At 46.5% G+C, this 17,298-nt stretch overlaps 1 protein-coding gene across 1 annotated transcript; it reads right to left on the reverse strand.

Moving 5' to 3' along the window:
- Positions 1-828: 828 nt before the first annotated feature.
- On the reverse strand, positions 829-17,182 carry SMO (smoothened, frizzled class receptor). Its single transcript, XM_021002350.2, has 12 exons — positions 16,751-17,182; positions 11,544-11,749; positions 9,918-10,127; positions 9,002-9,174; positions 8,400-8,619; positions 8,184-8,307; positions 6,873-6,965; positions 5,860-5,968; positions 4,822-5,007; positions 4,163-4,311; positions 3,352-3,486; positions 829-2,550 (listed from the first exon to the last, which is right to left on the reverse strand). Exons 1-12 carry the CDS (start codon positions 17,076-17,078, stop codon positions 2,126-2,128), a joined length of 2,358 nt encoding a protein of 785 aa, XP_020858009.1. The 5' UTR covers positions 17,079-17,182; the 3' UTR covers positions 829-2,125.
- Positions 17,183-17,298: the final 116 nt, after the last annotated feature.

Genomic DNA, 17,298 nt, shown 5'->3' on the forward strand with positions numbered 1-17,298 from the left:
AGCCACTCACTGGTCAATATCGATTGACTCAGAAGCTCTGATTCTGCTGCACGCGTGTGTTATATCCTTAGGCAGACAAGTGTGCTTGATACCAGGCACTCACCATGTTGGTGCTGGGCTTAATGTGGACACCTGATTGGCTTTAGCCCTACTGAAGCTTAGAGCTCTCCGACCCAATTGATATACCAGCCTCAGACTGTATTTGCTTTATGAATTTAAAAATATTATTCTGAAGAGGGATCCATAGGCTTCACCAGACTGCCAAAGTGGACCCTGAAGCAAAAAAGGGTTAACAATCTCTGCCCTGGGTGTTTTCTCAGTGGGATCTGAGTGCCATCAGCCAGATGTCTGAGGACTGGCAGCTGAGAAGGCACTCAGTCCAGGTTCTCTGATAGCCTCCCAGATAGGAATGGCATAGTAAGGCATGAACCTTGTATATAGACTTTTTCCTACCAGTAGCTGGCACTACTTACAAACCACAGGTATACTTCAAGGAGATTTTTATAATCAATTGAGATTATGTACCACGAGCCAGGCACTGTTCTCAGCAAAACGTGAATGAGAAGCACTGAGCCTTCCATTCTTTCGCTAAGGCAACCTTGTGACCAAGAGTATGTTTTTGAGGCAATCAACCAGGCTTCAAGACTTGGAGCCACGGGAAAATTTGTCTTTGTGGAAATGTAAATGACAAGTGAGCCTCATGAACACCATGAACTTAGGTCAAGAAATGGTCTCAATAGACAACCGGATTCAAATATTGTGGTGCTCAGTGGCAGGTAAATATGAAGCTCAATGTAGAGGTATTCAGAAAAATAAGCAAGGTAAGAATTTGTACAAAATCTTTTATTGGCTATATTCCTTCCCCCAAATCCCCATGCCCTTGGCCTAGAACCCGACAAGCTTCAAAGGCTTTCTGCTGCCTGACTTTTGGGAAAAGGGTGGATGGGGAAGGGGAAGAAATGGTACCATAGATTAAAACAGTAGGGAGATAAACACCCATATTCAGGTTGTGTCAATGGGAAGGGCCCTTTTGGAGTAGTTCCCCCATAATAGACCCTCAGAAAAATGGCTCCACTTCTCAGGGGATGGGCCAAGAGAGGAGACCGTATCAGTCCCGTGGAGGCATAAAGGATAACCCACCACTTCCCTTCTTGAGCCAATGTTCGTACCCATAGCTTGAGACCCCACTGCTGAAACAACATCTCTCCTGGAGATGGGGCCCACAAGTAAAGGGTGAAGAGGTGACTACCCAGAGCTTCAGAATATAGCTCTGAGCACTAAACAAATATAATAGGGAGGGGGGAAAAAGACAACACGATTCAAAGAGGAGAAAAGAATGAATTCGCCTGGTAGGAGTAGAAGGGTAGGGGAAAAAGATGGGGGAGAAAAGGTTAAATTACAGGTCATCAGTAGAACCTGTGAGGCCCTTGCTAAAGGACACTTTTACAGGAATGGAGCCATGAACCCTCTTCTCCATTCCATGCTTACAAATGGAAGAAGGGAATTCCCTGCCCCATTTCAGACAAAAGGCCAGGACACAAAATTGGGTGAATACTATCATTCCTAGCTTCAGCCTTCTTGTCTAAGTAGGGTTTTGCCTGTTTGAGACTGGAGGGTCCCTCACCGGTGCTTATATAGGCTCTGTTTCCTTCTTAGACTTAGCTCTCTAGGCACCATTACCTTTCTCCTGCTTGGTACCTCTACTGCCAACATACTAGGCATTGTGTATTATCATCCCTCTTTCAGGCACCGTTTGTCCTCAGCCCAATTCCTGCTTGGCTGAGGGAGAAATGAGGGCCTTTGGCTATTGATCTCTGCCCTGAAGAAAAATCTGCTAGGGAATGGGCAGTTTTGAGAAGCAGAGCAGTTCTGCCATGGAAATCCAGCTAGCCAGGTCTCTTTCCCACAGTCTTGCTATCCTGGGCCAGAGATAAATAACTCCCTTGGAAGGGTACTGGGCCTTTGGGGTCTCTGGGAATAGGAGATGCCTTGGGGAGCAGGCAAAAGGGAAGGGAGAAAAGCTGCCTATTCCTGGCCCTGGCCTGATGTAGTCAGGGAACCAGAGTTTACTTCTTCCCACTTGCCAGCCACCCCCACCCTCAACCTAGGTCCTGCTCTCAAAGATTCAGAAATCAGAGTCAGCATCCAGTAACTCAGCCTCCATTAAGTTGGTACGGGAATGAATGGGGGCTAGACAAGGCCGACGCCCTTGAGCCCAGGCTGCAGGGCCTGGTGGAATTGGTAGAAATGGATCCTGGAGAGAATTTGCCTCTGGACAGAGAGGGTTGGAGACCAGGGTCCAAGCTCCATGTCGATGGGTTTCCCCTGTTCCCCAGGCCCCTGCCACCAGGCACTTTTGTCGGGGTAGCTGAGGCAGGTGGGGCACTGCACTAGGTGCAGGTACAGGATGGCAAAGCTCTGTGGGTGGTGCCAGAGGGCACACCTCTTTCTTCCTCTTCCTCCTCTTCTTCTTCCTTCCCAGGCGTTTCTGCAGCTCTGGGGAGATCTCTGCCTCAACTAGCCACTTGTTAGCTTGTTCTTCTGGGGGTACTAGGAGAAAGAGAACATGAGGTTATTCAGCCATGCTGTAGGGTACTATGGAGCTAACTCACTTCTTCCCTTAGCTCTGCCCACCTCCCATCACTCATCCTAGACCACCTGCAGTCCCAGCTCTAGGATCTACAGTTCTGTCCTTGTAATTTCCTAATCCTACTAGCTATAGGCTCTAGTTCCACCAAATTCCAAGAAGTTTAGCTTTGGAAAGCATCTTGTAATTCATCTAGTTTAACCCCCTTATTTTACAGATGAACGAAACCAAGTCCAGAGAAGTTAAGCTCAAGGTCATAAAGGAAAGTAACAACCAAAACTAATACCCAGATCTCACCATTCCTAGTCTAGTGTGTTTTTCCCCCTGGCTTTATTACTGCCCCTTCCAGAGCAAAGGCTCTTAACCTGGGGTCTGCAAACATTTAATTTTTTTTTCTTTTTAGGCAATTGGGGTTATGACTTGCCCAGGGTCACACAGCTAGTAAGTGTCAAGTGCTTGGTCTGAGTTTGGATTTGAACTGCCTTCCTCCTCACTTGAGAGCCGGTGCTCTATCCAGTGTGCCACCTAGCTGCCCAAACTTTAAAATTTTAATAACTATCTTTCAATATAATTAGTTTCCACCGTAATTCTGTGTATTTTGTTTTATGCATTTAAAAACACAATTCTGACAAGGGGTCTGTAAATTTCACCGACTGCCAAAGGGGTCCAATGACCCAAAAAAGGTCAAGAGCCTCTGCCCTGAAGCATCTCCTGTAAGCCATGACCCCCTTTTCTCTCCCTTCCCCAATCTCTGCCCCTCATACCTGGAGTCCCTACAGGAGTGACAGATACATCCTGGGGCAGGATAGCTCCCCTTCGGGCCACCATCTTGGTGACGTGTTGGGCCCAGGCTGAGGAGACATCGGCTGAGGGCTCATTGAGATCAAAGGCCAAACCCGCTGTGGAAAAAAAGAAAGGGATAGTTAAAGAACATCATCATGGTGTTAATAATCTAGAACCCCTTTCTTTCTCAGTACCAGTCACCTTCAGCCAATACTTCTATTCCACAGAGAAAGTTTTGTTTTGTTTTGCACTATGATTTCATTGATGTAGAACCTTGGGTAAGGAAACTCCTTCTACCAGTGCAGAGCAGTACATATTCTGCAACTTAAGAGTCTTTGAGAGTTGTCTAAGGGCACTGGGAGGCTAAGTGATTTGCCCGAGGTCATAATTAGAACTTGTCAGAGGCAGGACTTCAATACAGCTTCTCCTGACTGAGGTCAGATCTTTATCCACTACACCATGCTGGCATGGAAAAGAATAGTCTCCCCAACCCTATCTGACATCAGCAAATGGGACCCTGAATGGAGGAAAGGAAGGTTGTATGGAAAGTAATTACTGGAGCCAAAGGATCGGCACAGAAGCCAAATCACCCTCTCAAAAGGAGAAAGATAGACATAAAGGAGGAGGAAGAGGAGCAGGAAGAGAAAGAAAAGGAGAAGAAAGAAGGTGAGAGAAAAGGAGAGAAGGAGCAAGAGAGTCTCATTTCCCATAGCCAAGGCTCAGCCCATATCTCCATTCTATCCTCTATTAGGAGGGAAAATTCTTAGGGCTGGGAATGAGACTGAGCCTCACCCACAGGCCCATCATGGGACACAGTATGCATGCTGAAGCTGAGCTCTTGGCCTGGATTCTGTAGTAATTCCCGACGTTTAGAGAAAGCCTTGGCAATCATCTTGCTTTTCTTGATCCGTTTGGGTTCGTCATCACTTTGCCCAGTCAACCTATTGGGAAAAGAGGTTGCGACAGGGGGAATAGATTTCCATCAATATTTTTCAAAGAAGAATACTAATTGACCACTCCTTACCATTTCACTTTGACTCTCCTATTACACTTTTCCTAGAGAATAGTCTAAGCACAAACATTACAGTTCTCAAGGGGTGATGAGACAGCTCCCTAATGACCTAAATTCTCTCAACTATCACAGACTCCCAAAGAAAAAAGGTCTTCCCACCAACAAAGATGGGAAGAGAAGAAATCCAGGTTCTCCAAATTTAAACAACTTCTTACTCAAAATGGGAGACTATCACTATGCTGGGAATGAATCAGGTAGTCAAGAGCACCTGGTGTCTCCAGGAGGCACCTGTGAGCACAAGGAAGCTAGATTTGGCCTTGGCCCATTCCATTAAATGACAGCTGGGGCAACTGAGGACTACAGCTGCAAAGAGGCTGAGAAAAGAGAGAAGATGAGACAGGAAAGACTGAGATTCTAAGAAGTCCTGGGCTGGCCCCACCTGCACCAGGTGCGCCTCCAGATGAGTAGAGTAGCCTTTGTCCAGACCCAAGTGCTCATGGCAATACCAGTACCAAACATGGCAAACAGATTGATCTTTTCCACCAGAAGGCTGGGACGATTCTTGATCTCACAATCAGTAATAGGCTTCTTGGTAGGTAGCCCGATAGTCACATTGGCCTGGCACCTGTGTGTGGTGAGGGATGAGGGAGAAGGGGAACAACATGACTCAGCAGACCCTCTCAGATACACAGCATCCCAGCACTGCCAAAAGTTTAGCCCAATCTTTTAAACTGGCCAAAAAAAAAATTCAGTCTGAAAAATCAGAATGTGCGCAGGTATCTATTTTAATAAAAATGTTAAATGTCACCTATGGCAAGGGTACTGTCCTCTAGCTCAGAAGTTACTCATGCTACCTGCTCTCAGATCCATCATTCATATGACTCAGGTTAATGCAGGAAAAGCTCTTGCAGATATTTCAGACTGATGGCCCTTTAAATACATCTCCAAGTTTAACAACGAATTAAATGCTACGCACAGAACCTGATGCTAGTTGCTAGGAGGAAATTCACAAAACTCAGAAGACATAGTCCCTATGGCCAATTTATAGCCTAATTAGAGAAGGTTAGGCATGAAGTAATTTGCTAATGATCACAAAAGCCATACTAAAACACAGTTCTGTGCCACAAATTGAGGATGTGAGGGCTGCTGGACAAACAGACTCATAGGAGTTGGAGCTGGAAGAGACCATGGAGATAAGCTAGTCAAAGCAATAGGGAGCTTTGAGACTGGCCTTGAAGGAAGCCTTAACAACCAGATTACATGGAGGGACTTTTGAGGCACCCGAGGAGGAGACATGGTTAGGCACAGGCATTAGACAGAACAGCTCCCACCTGATGAACAAAATTAGCCAATGCTGGCTCCTGTTCAGTGCAGAGGCTGCAAAAATTTCCTCCCGTTCTGCCAGACACAGTACTCTTTCTATTGCATCCCTGGCTCCACCCTCATTCCCTTTCCAGAGGCCCAGCCCCATACTCACAGTACATAGTCCCGGAAGCTGCGCTCCCACTCGGCCTGGTTGAAGAAGTCATAGAAATGGCAGCTGAAGGTGATGAGCACAAAGCCAAAGGCTAAAAAGCCAAAAATGCCTATGGGGGAGCAGAGGTGTTACCCCATTACTCCATCCCCAACTTGGTGATGCTCTTGCTGGGTGGATTAGATCCCACTACCAAGGAATAGCAAAGTGGGGAGAAAGAAGCTTGCCCCACATGGAGCCTAAAGGCAGCTGGTTCTCAAGTGTTAACAAACTAGACTCAATACTAGAAAATGTTCTAGTAGAACTGAACCTAATTTGTTTGAATAGAAAGTAAAGAGAAATGTGACCAACTGATGGAGGGCCCTGCTGTGGGAAGCAAGGAGTATAGAGAATAGCAATCCCTGAAACATTGCTCTTACTGTAGCCCAGAACCAGGGGCCAGAGACTGAGGAAGAAGCTGGGGACAAGGAGGGTCTCATGTGACCCACTCTCTTCTCCAACTTCCTTCCCACTTCAGGTGAATAGCATGTACTGAGGGATGTCCTGTTTGCCCGAATTCTCCCACTCCTCTGTCTCTGTTCACTTGGGTCGAGTCACAGTACAGGCAGTATGCCCCTGCTGGCACTTCTAAGAGCCTTTCTCTGAAACCCATCTGTCATTGCTTTTCCTCCATCCTTGTAAGAGTGGAGTATAAAGGGACAACATGAAATGTAATAATGATAGCATTTATATGGCACTTGAAGTTTTGTAAAGTGCCTCATACACACATTACTCATCTGATCCCTGAAATAACCCTGGGAGCTAGACTTGCCTACAATGACTGAACTCAGTGATAATACTCTGCACTACCCAGCTGCCAAATGTAAGATCCTTGAGGGCAAGGGCTATTGGTCATTTTCTCTTTGTATTCTAGCAGAACGTCACATATGTACTGGGCACTTACTAAATAAATGCTGATTAAGTTGAAGTGAATTGAATGGAGGGACTGGCAGGTGTTACAGAGCAGCCCCACTCACCCAGACGAAGCATGGTCTCATTGATCTTGCTGGCTGCTTTCTCGCTCAGTAACCCAGGGTGATTGCTTTTGATAGAGAAGAGAGTCATAACTCCTAGGGGGAAAAAAGCATTTCAAAGGTTATCGGCCAAGGAAATCCCATGGCGGAGCCATGTGTATGATACCAAGCCAACCAGGGGGAGTTATCTTTGTGCCGACTTTGAGCTCGGGAACAGTGGAAACTGAAGACACTCAAAACTTTACAGAGGAAGGAATAAGACAGCAGAAACAGGTCAAAACAGTGCTGCCAAGGAGCCAATGCAAGGGGAAAGAAAGGCCCAACCTTGGACCAGCTACTTTTAACTAATGCTGACAGGTCCAGTTAATGTCAGAGGATACAGAATAAATGGAGATCTCAATGAGGCACATGTGAAGGTGAAGAGGCAGAGTGTACGCTGAGTTACAGAAAGAGAACAAAACAAAAACAGAGCTTAGTGGAAAAACAGGATATATTTGGAGGCAGACATAGAGATGATCAATATACATAGGGTCTACATCCTGTTGGGGAGGGGATGAAAGGCATGAGGTGGAAAATTAAGAGGGGAGGGCATATGTGAAAGTGGTGTAAACACGTACAGTGGGGCAGCAGGATGAGCCCAAGATGGCTAATGGTTAAGGCTGCAGAATTGAGAAGGTTTTTCTTGGCCAAGTAGCACAATATGCTAAGAAAGGTATGTGGCATTTGAAATCGAGAGAGACTTGGGTTTGAATCTTGTCCCTAAAATTTACTGGCTATCTGACCATGACCAAGTTACCTAACCTGAGTCTGTTTCCTCATCTATAAAATAGGGATAATAATACATATAGGAGTTGCATCATAAGATTGTTAGAAGAATCTTTAAGTACTTTTAACGCTGTTGTTTTTCAGACTGGGTCTCTGTATCTTGCCCAGGCTGTAAGTGAGGTGTCTGATCATGGGCCCTATCCCAAATTCTGAGAAGCATGGACATTTTGGCTTGCTCTCTTTTTCCATTCTGTGCTGGTTTGCCCCTTCTTAGGCATCCTGCTAGTCCTCTGTTCCCAAGGGCTCACCATATTGGTGCCAGACCTAGTGTGGACACCTGATGGACATTAACCCTACTGTGGCTCAGAACTCTTGAGCTCTAGTGATCCACCTGCTTCAGCCTCCCCCAACATCAAAGATTACTGGTGTGGGTTACCACACCCTGCAACAAATTACTTTGCAAGCCTTGAAGCACTATATAAGATGTCAGATAATGCTTATTACCTTACACAGAGTAGAGTTTAATAAATATTTGTTGATCCTACTCACCTCGAATGAGGAAATAGCCCCCAACAATAAGCACCAGACCGATAGGGGCCAACACGAAACCAGCTCGGTAACGGTAGTTCTTGTAGCCCACAAAACAGATGCCACTCACCGAGTCCCCATCCACCTAAAGTAGGAGGGGAGTTGGAGAAAAGAGTTGGTCATATAAAGCCCCACCTCCAGGACCCCAACCTCTCCCTTAGCCTCTGGCCCCTGTACCTGGGCCACAGCAAGAATGGCTACGGTGAGGACAAACGGCAGTGACCAGGTGAGCAGGTGGAAGTAGGAAGTCTTGCCAGAAAGGGGCTGGTAGGTGGTGCCCAGAGCCTTGAAAGAGGTGTGCCAAGCATAGGTGAGCACCACAAACCAGACCACGCCTGCCATTAGCGCATAGTATACGATGACGAAGATGATGACACAGGACAGGGTTTCATTGGAGCTGTGGGGACAAGTATGGAGTCACTACAGTAGTCCATCCTACCGTTCTCTTCCCTCACCAAATCCCTAAAACATCCCTGCTAACTCAGCAGGCCAAGCGCCTAGTGGCTCTATCACAGCAAGACCTGATTACAGCAAAGAGGACCTGACAGGGGATGCAGGCTGGAAAGGCATGGGAATGAGGGGACATGAGCTACACACAGGTTCCAAGGGCTTGGATCTGAAGTACACACTGGTTTCTAATTCCAAGCTGATGTTTCCTTGGTGAGAAGACTGGAATATGCTAACCTCTCCCAAACTTCCTTTCCCTCCCATTTAGTTTTCCCAGACACTCCCTCAGACACATGCTACCCCCCCCACCTTTAGGTTCCCTAGGCACCTACGTGGGCTCCCCTAGCCGCATGGTACCATCAGCTCTGCAGACAATTTCCCGGCGGGCACCATCCATGAACTGGGCCAGCCAGCCGATGCTGCCCACAAAGAAGCAAGCATTGACATAGAAGAGGATGACAGCGGGGTAGCGGTTCGAATTCTTCCAGTCAGCAACAAATGTGGCCTGAATGTGACAAATGGCACATTCAGGGGGAACCAGGTAGTCTACCTACCCCATGGGCTCCCAGCTGCCACTCATTCCCTAGGGCAGGGGACTGGACTCAGACGAACATCCACACTTAAGGACCTAGAAGGCCCCATGTGGCCTTAAGGCCAAAAGTTCCCCATCCCTGCCCTAGGTACTTCCCTTAGAAGTGAATGCTCCCTAACCAAGCCCTCTCCTATTGAGCCTCCTGCTTCTCATAAACCTAGTATCCTCATTGTTCTCCTGCCTTTAAGCCTAGACAACACACACCTCGACCCACACCACACTCAAGGCATCTCCCTCCCCCAGCCTTTCTCCAGGCTGTACTCCATGCCTTTCTCACTTCTTCTGGAAACCCCTACACCTCCCTTCAAGGCTAAGCCACTCTTACAGGCCTTTGCTCACTCATTTGCTAGTGTTCTCACCACCCTCCACTAGAAATTACTTTGTATTTACTTTTATACTTTGTATTTATTTAATGTTGCATCTCTGCTCCTCCCTAGCCCCAAGAGAATGTAAGCTTCTCGAGGGTCAGGACTGATTTTTTGTGTTGTTGTCTTTGAATCTCCAGGGCCCAGGACAACGCCTTGTTCATAGAAGATCTTATCGAATTGAACTGAACTCCTCCATCTCTGGGGGCCTCCTCACTTCCCTGGCCTCCTATAGTCAAGACCTAGGGGCTGCTCTCCTTCTCCCCGCCTGGCCCCCTGCCCCTTGCTGACCAGGGTAAAGAAGGTGCAGAGGCCAGTCACGGCGCCAAAGGCAGCGATATAGCTGTGCATGTCCTGGTGTTCGGCCTCAGTGAAGAGTGGGTTCTGGCACTGGATACCACAGCCTTCCACATCCTCGTACCAGCTGTTGGGGTTATCTGTGCGTACCAAGGGCGACTCGCATTGTCCGGAGCTGTTGAACTTGATGTTTTGCACCTCATTCTAGGGATATCATTAGGGTGGGTAAGATGAGAAGAGAATACAAAGGGGAGAAAAGGGGGTCAGGAATAATTCATATTTACAGTAATATATGCATACATTTGCATTTATAGTGCATACATATAATATATGTAAAACAATGCGTATATATCTATATTATATGTAAAATTGTTATACCATGTATAAATTTGTATTTATAATAACATGTAGTAATTTCATCTAAAATCTATTTCATAGGCCTTGATCAAATTGTTACATATCATTATCTAGCTGCTATTTTACATCTGTGGTCTCTAGACTCTAGAATGGCTTCCCATTCTAGATACTTAGCCAAGTGATCCCTTCCAATAATTCCAATACTAATAACAATAGTTAGCACTTATATTAAGGTTTAAGGTTGGCAAAATGCTTTACATGTTTTCTCATCTTATCCCCATAGCCACCCTCTGAGGTGCTTTTATTATTCCTACTTTCCAGATGAAGAAACTGGGGCAAAGAAAGGTTAAGTGATTTGCCCAGGGCTACAAAGCTAGTAAGTGTCTGATGCAGGATTCAAACTTGGGACTTTTTGACTCATAGTCAAGTGATACAACCCCTGTACCACCCAGCACCACTTATGGCCTGGCTGATCAGGTTATCCTTAGTTCAAGTTTTCCTGTGTCTTCTTCTCAAACATAGCAATCTGATCGCAAGGTGATGTATTCTGTCATAGTCTAATACTGTACTTGGGCTCCTCTATTTCCAGATTTTTTTTTTTGGGAAAGAGGTAGTTGACTCATATAGGGAAGAACTTCTAACCATTAGAACCACCCCAACGTATAATAGGCTGCCTACAGAGATAACGGGTTCCCCCTTACTTGAGGTCCTAAAGGAAAGGCTGGATGTCCACTTGTCTGATGTGTTGTAAAGGGATCCAAGCTGATTTTATTTGATTTGTTTCATTTGGTGCTTACAGCTTTGTTGACTTATATAGGATAAGAGTATAGGTATCCCTTCCACATTGTGACTTTCCCCATCGTGGTTTCGATATATCAAAGGTTGGCATAAGAAATCAAATAAGAGTTTTTTGGGAGTTTTGAGGAAGCTGCAGACAACACATGAAGGCCAGCAGATGACACAGAAAAAGTTTAGAAACTCAGAAATGGGTAAGATATAGGTATGGTATTGTATAATATCAACATATTTTCTTTTAATACCATAATAATTCAGACTTCTCTGGTTTGAAAGGAGGGCCAAAAAATCTTACGCAGATTTTCCAGATCACAGATCCGATGTGGAAGTGATAACTGTACCATGAAAGACAAGGAAGCCTGTCTCTCCCCCCCCCCCAGTCCCTCATCCTAGTCACCCTGGACCTCTTCCCTATACCTAGCATCCCGTCAAATTCAGAGTCCCCTGGTCTTCACCACTCCCACTTACTGGACAGCCTTCTGGGAAGTGGTCTGGGGTGCATTTCAGGAAGTCGGGCCAGCCCCGTTCCCGCTCAACAATAGCACAGGGTCCCCGAGTGGCCTGGCACAGGGTCCGGCTGGGCAGCTCTACCCGATCATTCTCACACTTGGGCATGTAGACGGCACAGAGCAGGGGCTGAATCACTGCCCAGCAGCGGGGAGCATTCCGAAGGCCTGGGATGAAGGAAACAGTGAGGACGAACAGGGCAGTGAAGAGACCCTCCCCTCCCCTCTGATTCAAGACAATATTCCACACAGCCCTACTGTGTCTTAGGGCACCTCTCATCATAATACTGTGGACCAGATGTGGTCAGAGGCATCAAGTAAGGATAACAGATTATACTAGTGATCTTGAAGCCTTTCATAGCCATAATTAGTGGAAATGGGGGAACCTGAAACAGCTCAGCAAGAGACTCCCCCCACCCCCTTCACTCAATGGTGCATTCTGCCAGTTCAAGAGACCTCAGAAGCCCCTTCCACTTGCTAAAACCCCCAGAACCCTCATTCCCCCTTACCAAGCTGAGGTGAAACAGAGAGGAGGTGGGAGCATAGGAAGAGGTGGTCAGAGGAGCCAGGTACTCCGTGGCCCGAGAGAGAAGAAACAGGAAGTCAGATGGAGAAAAACAGAGGAGACTCTGTGCATGTCAGCAGGAAGAAAGGTGCCAGAAACAGGCAACTGGAACTCTCCATCCAGCCTGCCCCATCACCCCTGCCCTTTCCTCATCCTGCTGGCCCAGCCCATTTTCTACTGCTCTGCCCCTAAGCAGCCCCTCCTCATCCACCCCTACTTCCTCATTAGTCTATTCCTGAGTCAGCTGTAGCAGGGGTATAGCATACCCTTGAGAGTGGGGTCCAGGGCGAAATGATTAAATGGGGTGTGTGTATATGTCAGTACTTGTGAAAGGCCCCCTATTACCACCTCTGAAGAACAATGTGGGAATTCAGGGATCTAACCCAATAGGCTAACAGCCATTAGGAATCTGGAGATACAAGGGTATCTCCAGAGCACAGACCTAGGGTACACTGTGATGATCCCAAAATTAGCTCTGCAGAGCTCAAAGGCACCATGATTTCAGGCTCCCTGAGAGGTAACATCCTAAAAGGTTTCCTCCATCCCTTCAACGACAGTGGCCTCTAAGTATCAAAATCACTCCTCCCTACCTCCAAACACCAAACAAGCAAGGGGGTAATTCTTCCATCTTCTAAGATCACAGGGCCATAGGTTTAGGGCTGGAAGGCCCTCATTTTACAAACAAGGAACTGAGGCCCAGATAGGTGAAATCACTCAAAGTTACCTAGGCAGAAGGCAACAGAGCTGGGAATTTTACCCAGATCCTCTGAATCTGAATCTAGTGCTTTTTCCACTGGACTGCCCATTTTCTTCTCTGGACCCTATCCAATAGAATGTGAGCTCCTTGAGGACAAGGACCATGTTTTGCCTTTCCTTGTACCTCTTGTGCTTAGCACACTGCCCAGAACATAGGAAACACTCAATAAATGCTTGGTGACTGACTGACTGAAAGGAGTGATTGTTGTGTGGGGCGAGGGTATGGAGAAGTGCTGGGCACTGATGCACCAGCATCAATCATGCTCATTGGCTGTACCTGGACCTGCCTTCTTTGCCCTCCTACCAAGTTCCTTGAGGATAGGGACTGTTTTCATTTATGTCTTTGTATCCCCAATGCCTAGCAGAGTGACTTGGCACAAAATAGGCAATTAATAAATGCCTGTTAAATGGAACTGGTCGAAAGCCAGCCTTGGTTCATGAAGGGACAAAGCTTAGGAGACATCCTTTTCCTGTCAGTTTGGAATCTCTAGATGTGGGAAAAAGCTGCAATAAGATATGGTCTAGAAATTCAGAAGATCCAAGAGAGATACCAGGTCTAAATTGACCTGGTAAATTTCATAGGATAAATATCAATTTCCATTAAAAATAGCTCCCCAAAGCTTTCAAATTTTTAGCTGAGCATCACCTACCTTCATCTACTAAATAATAAGCATGTACTAAGCACCTGCTACTTTCCAGGCATAGGAGGCAACTAAGTGGTCAGTGGATAGAGCACCAGGCCGGAGTCAAGAAGAACTGAGTTCAAATCCAGCCTCAGAAACTCATAAGCTGTGTGACTCCGGGCAAGTCACTTAACTGACTGCCTTAATCTACTGGAGAAGGAAATGGCAAACTACTCCAGTTTCTTTACCAAGAAAACCCCATGGATAGTGTTGGCGTGTTATGGTCAACAGGGTCATAAAGAGTCAGGTACAACTGAACAATAAAAACAACCTTCCAGGCACAATGTTAAGTTCCAGGAATATAGAAACAAAACCTACCTTCAAGGAGCTTACAATCTAAAGGAGCAACCACATCTGCCAGTACTCAGTCCTTCAGACCAGTAGTGTCAAACTCAAATAGAAACAGGGACCATTAATTCATGCATAAAGTCTGGTAGGCTGCATATTAGCTTAGTTTTGAAATGTAGTATTATCTATTTTTTTGTATTTTTATTGATTTTGTTAATTTTGTTTATTTTAATTTCTATTAGCTGCAATTAGTAATGTTATGGTCCATGCAGTCTTTATGAAAAGTAAAGAGTAGATCATTCCTGTCCTCAAGGAATTTACAATTTAGGAAAGCAGCCTAAGTTATCCACAGTCTCCTGGGATGGCTAAGACTCCACACAAACATCTCCAGGGTCTGGTGAACCTTACCGACTACGCCCTACTCTTGGGCAAGATCCCAACTTTGAGACAGATCAAACCACTATTCAAATCAGCTCAAGAAACTGACTGTGGGTCTCAAACAAAGTCCAAGTCCACCTCATTCACCCTCCCATCCATCTACCCCATGGGTCCAAGCAACCTGTGTTTTCCCAGTTCTGCTTTCCATGTTACCAGCCACCTCCTAGGGTAATAATATACAAACCATCCACAGCCCAACAAAGTGAAAGGGCTGAGCTGATGGGAGTGGGTCAAGGAAGAAAGAATTTCAAGGTGAGCTGAAACAACTGGGTGCTTAGCATTCGCACCTACTTCCTTGACCCTGACCTAAGAGAAATGAAGCTAATGATTTTTGCACCTAGTACACACCTGCTTCCATTTTTCATTAATAAGTAATAATAGCTGACATTTAAATAGTCTAGCTTTAAAAGGTATTTGCAAAGCACCTGTTTTATTTCATTTGATCCTCACAACAAGCTCTGGGAAGTAGGCACTAAAGGCTGTAGACTCCATTTTCAATAAAGAAGAAAGTGAAATTCAGAGATTAAGTAACTTGCCCAAAGAAATTTATCTTACTAGGGTCAGAGATTGGATCTGAACCCAATTCTTTTGTCCAACTCTCTGTCCAGTGTTTCTACTACAACAAGCTGTCTATTGCAATATTCTCCATCCCACAGGGACTTTTCAGAGCAAAGGTCCCTAAGGACCCAAATCACTGTTGTCCAGCTCTGTTCCCTCTTCACCCCTCTACCTATCCCATCTGGCTCCAGTGAAGCTGCATTGCCTCAGAATCAGTTATATTACTATAGCATGCTATAATAAACATAGATAATATTACATTTAAAAACTTCTCTATCAGAAGTAATAAGTTACTATACTTGCTAAGGGTATGTGTCTGAGCTGTGGGGCATATCAAGTATGCTACAAAAGAGCAGTGTGCTTTAGTAGACAGTACTGGATCAAGAATTGGAAGATGTGGGCTCAAGTGCAGTACCCCTGGGTAACTCATTTAATTTGAATGAGTCTCACTTTCCACAATCTGTAAAATGAGAGAACTGGGCCAAACCAGTGTGTCTTGACCATTTTTGTATGTGGCATGGACCCCTTTTCTGGCGAAGCCTGTGGACCTCTTCTCAAGAATAACGTTCTAAAATAACTTGGGGAAAAGCTGAGTTTAAGTTAGATGTTAGCGAAGCTAAGGATGTGTCTTTTTTTTTCCCTTCATCCAAGGTCAAAGACTCCCTGAAATCTGTCCACGGACTTCTTTTGAGTCTACTGACCCCAGATTAAGAACCCCTGGGTTAAATGATCTCTAAGGTTTCTTCCAGTTTTAAATCTATGATCCTAGGGAAAATAACGTGTATGTTTCTGGCCTTTTCTTCTTTTGCTATCCTGCCTAGGCCCGGGGGAATAAACCAAATCAGTGTTCTAGGGGAATTTTAGAAAGATATTATTCTTCCACAATCATTAGCTACTAAGGTAGAGTACGCCCCGAGAGTTAGGAGATCCTTTAAAAAAAAATTGATTGATAATGAAGGACCCATTTAGTGCCTCCCAAGTCCTAAATGCAAATAAATCATCCATTAGCTTCAAAAATCTGAGATTGAGGTGTACTATGAGAGTCCTTTCCAACCTAAGGATTCAGAGGCCTAGAATTGAATAAGAGCTCACAAAAGCCTTCTGGCTTTATTTTGAGCTTTTCCAGCCTCAGGACAATATCACAGTCCCTATTTTCCAGTTGAGAAAACTCAGATGAAAGTTTCTTGCCGATCTAACCTGAGCCTGAACCAAAGTGGGGGAAGGGGGAGAAGGCACAACTCATCAGACTGACCACCAGATCAAAAATCTCCAAACTTTCTGTCTCTTTGACTTAATCTTCAGCTACCTCTTCCTGGGTTTTACTCTCCATTTTCCCATCCCTTACTAGTCTCCTATCTCAATTTTTTCCTTCCCATTCCCTTTCCAAATGAATAAGCCCCCTCCAATCCTCCTATCTTTCCTCCTCCTCTCCCCTCCATCCCTCAGTTACTGATCTTATTTCTTGTCACTCACACTGCATCTCTGTAACCCTGAGAACTCCACCTAAGGGAAAGAACTTTGGGGCAACACTGACGTGAATCCCTTCTTAAGGTATTAACTTCCCTACGGTTTTGACTCCATTTCCCAACTCGTCTAGCATCATTTGTACTCCTGATCTACATAGAGCCCTTGTAACCTGCCTCTTCACTTCAATTAAAAAAACATCTACTCAATGTACACAAGTGAGTTACTTTAGGCTCCTCTGTGCCCCCCCCAATCTGTTGCATCCTGCATGCAATGGGACCTCGATACTAAAGCTCCCTCGTACAATCACACAGAGACACACACAAACACAACACACAATCCCACCACCACAATCCCTTTCCCCAGGATCTCATCACCCCCAAAATGGCCCTCCGACCTACACTGAGGAGCCCTTACCGGACCACAGCACGAGCTTGCTGTGCGCCTCCTCCTGGGAGCCCGAGTCCCCGGCCAGCAGCGTGGAGGTGGCCTCGTATGGCAGCGCCGAGCCCAGGCACACGTTATAACGCAACGGCTCACAAGGGGCTGCCCGGCCGCAGTGGCTCAACAGGGGGGGCGGGCCAGTCTCGGCCCCACTCGCTCTCCCGTTCCAGGGGCCAGGCCCGGTCCTGTTCCCGCTCAGAGCCGCCCCCTGGCCCGGGCCCCCTAGCAGCAGCAACAGCAGCAGCAGCTTCAGCCCCAGTAGCTGGAGCGCCGGCCCCCGCGCGGGCCGAGCCGCGGCCATGGCCAAACCAGCCAACTCAGCAGAAAGAGAGACAGCCCCCTCCCTCCCTGAACCCCCCGGCAGCGCACACAAGCACCCGATGTCCCGGGGGCGCCGTTCAGACTTCCCGGGAGTCCCCCGAGCCCCGCTCCGGCCCCCCCTGGACGCCGCCCGCGCCCCGACCCCTCCGCGCCCAACTTTGCAAACTTTGTAACTGGCGGCCCATGGTTGGGGTGGCTGC

Source organism: Phascolarctos cinereus, unplaced genomic scaffold (genome assembly GCF_003287225.1).
Source record: "Phascolarctos cinereus isolate Bilbo 61053 unplaced genomic scaffold, phaCin_HiC Scaffold_1;HRSCAF=81, whole genome shotgun sequence".
Classification (NCBI taxonomy): Eukaryota; Metazoa; Chordata; class Mammalia; order Diprotodontia; family Phascolarctidae; genus Phascolarctos; species Phascolarctos cinereus.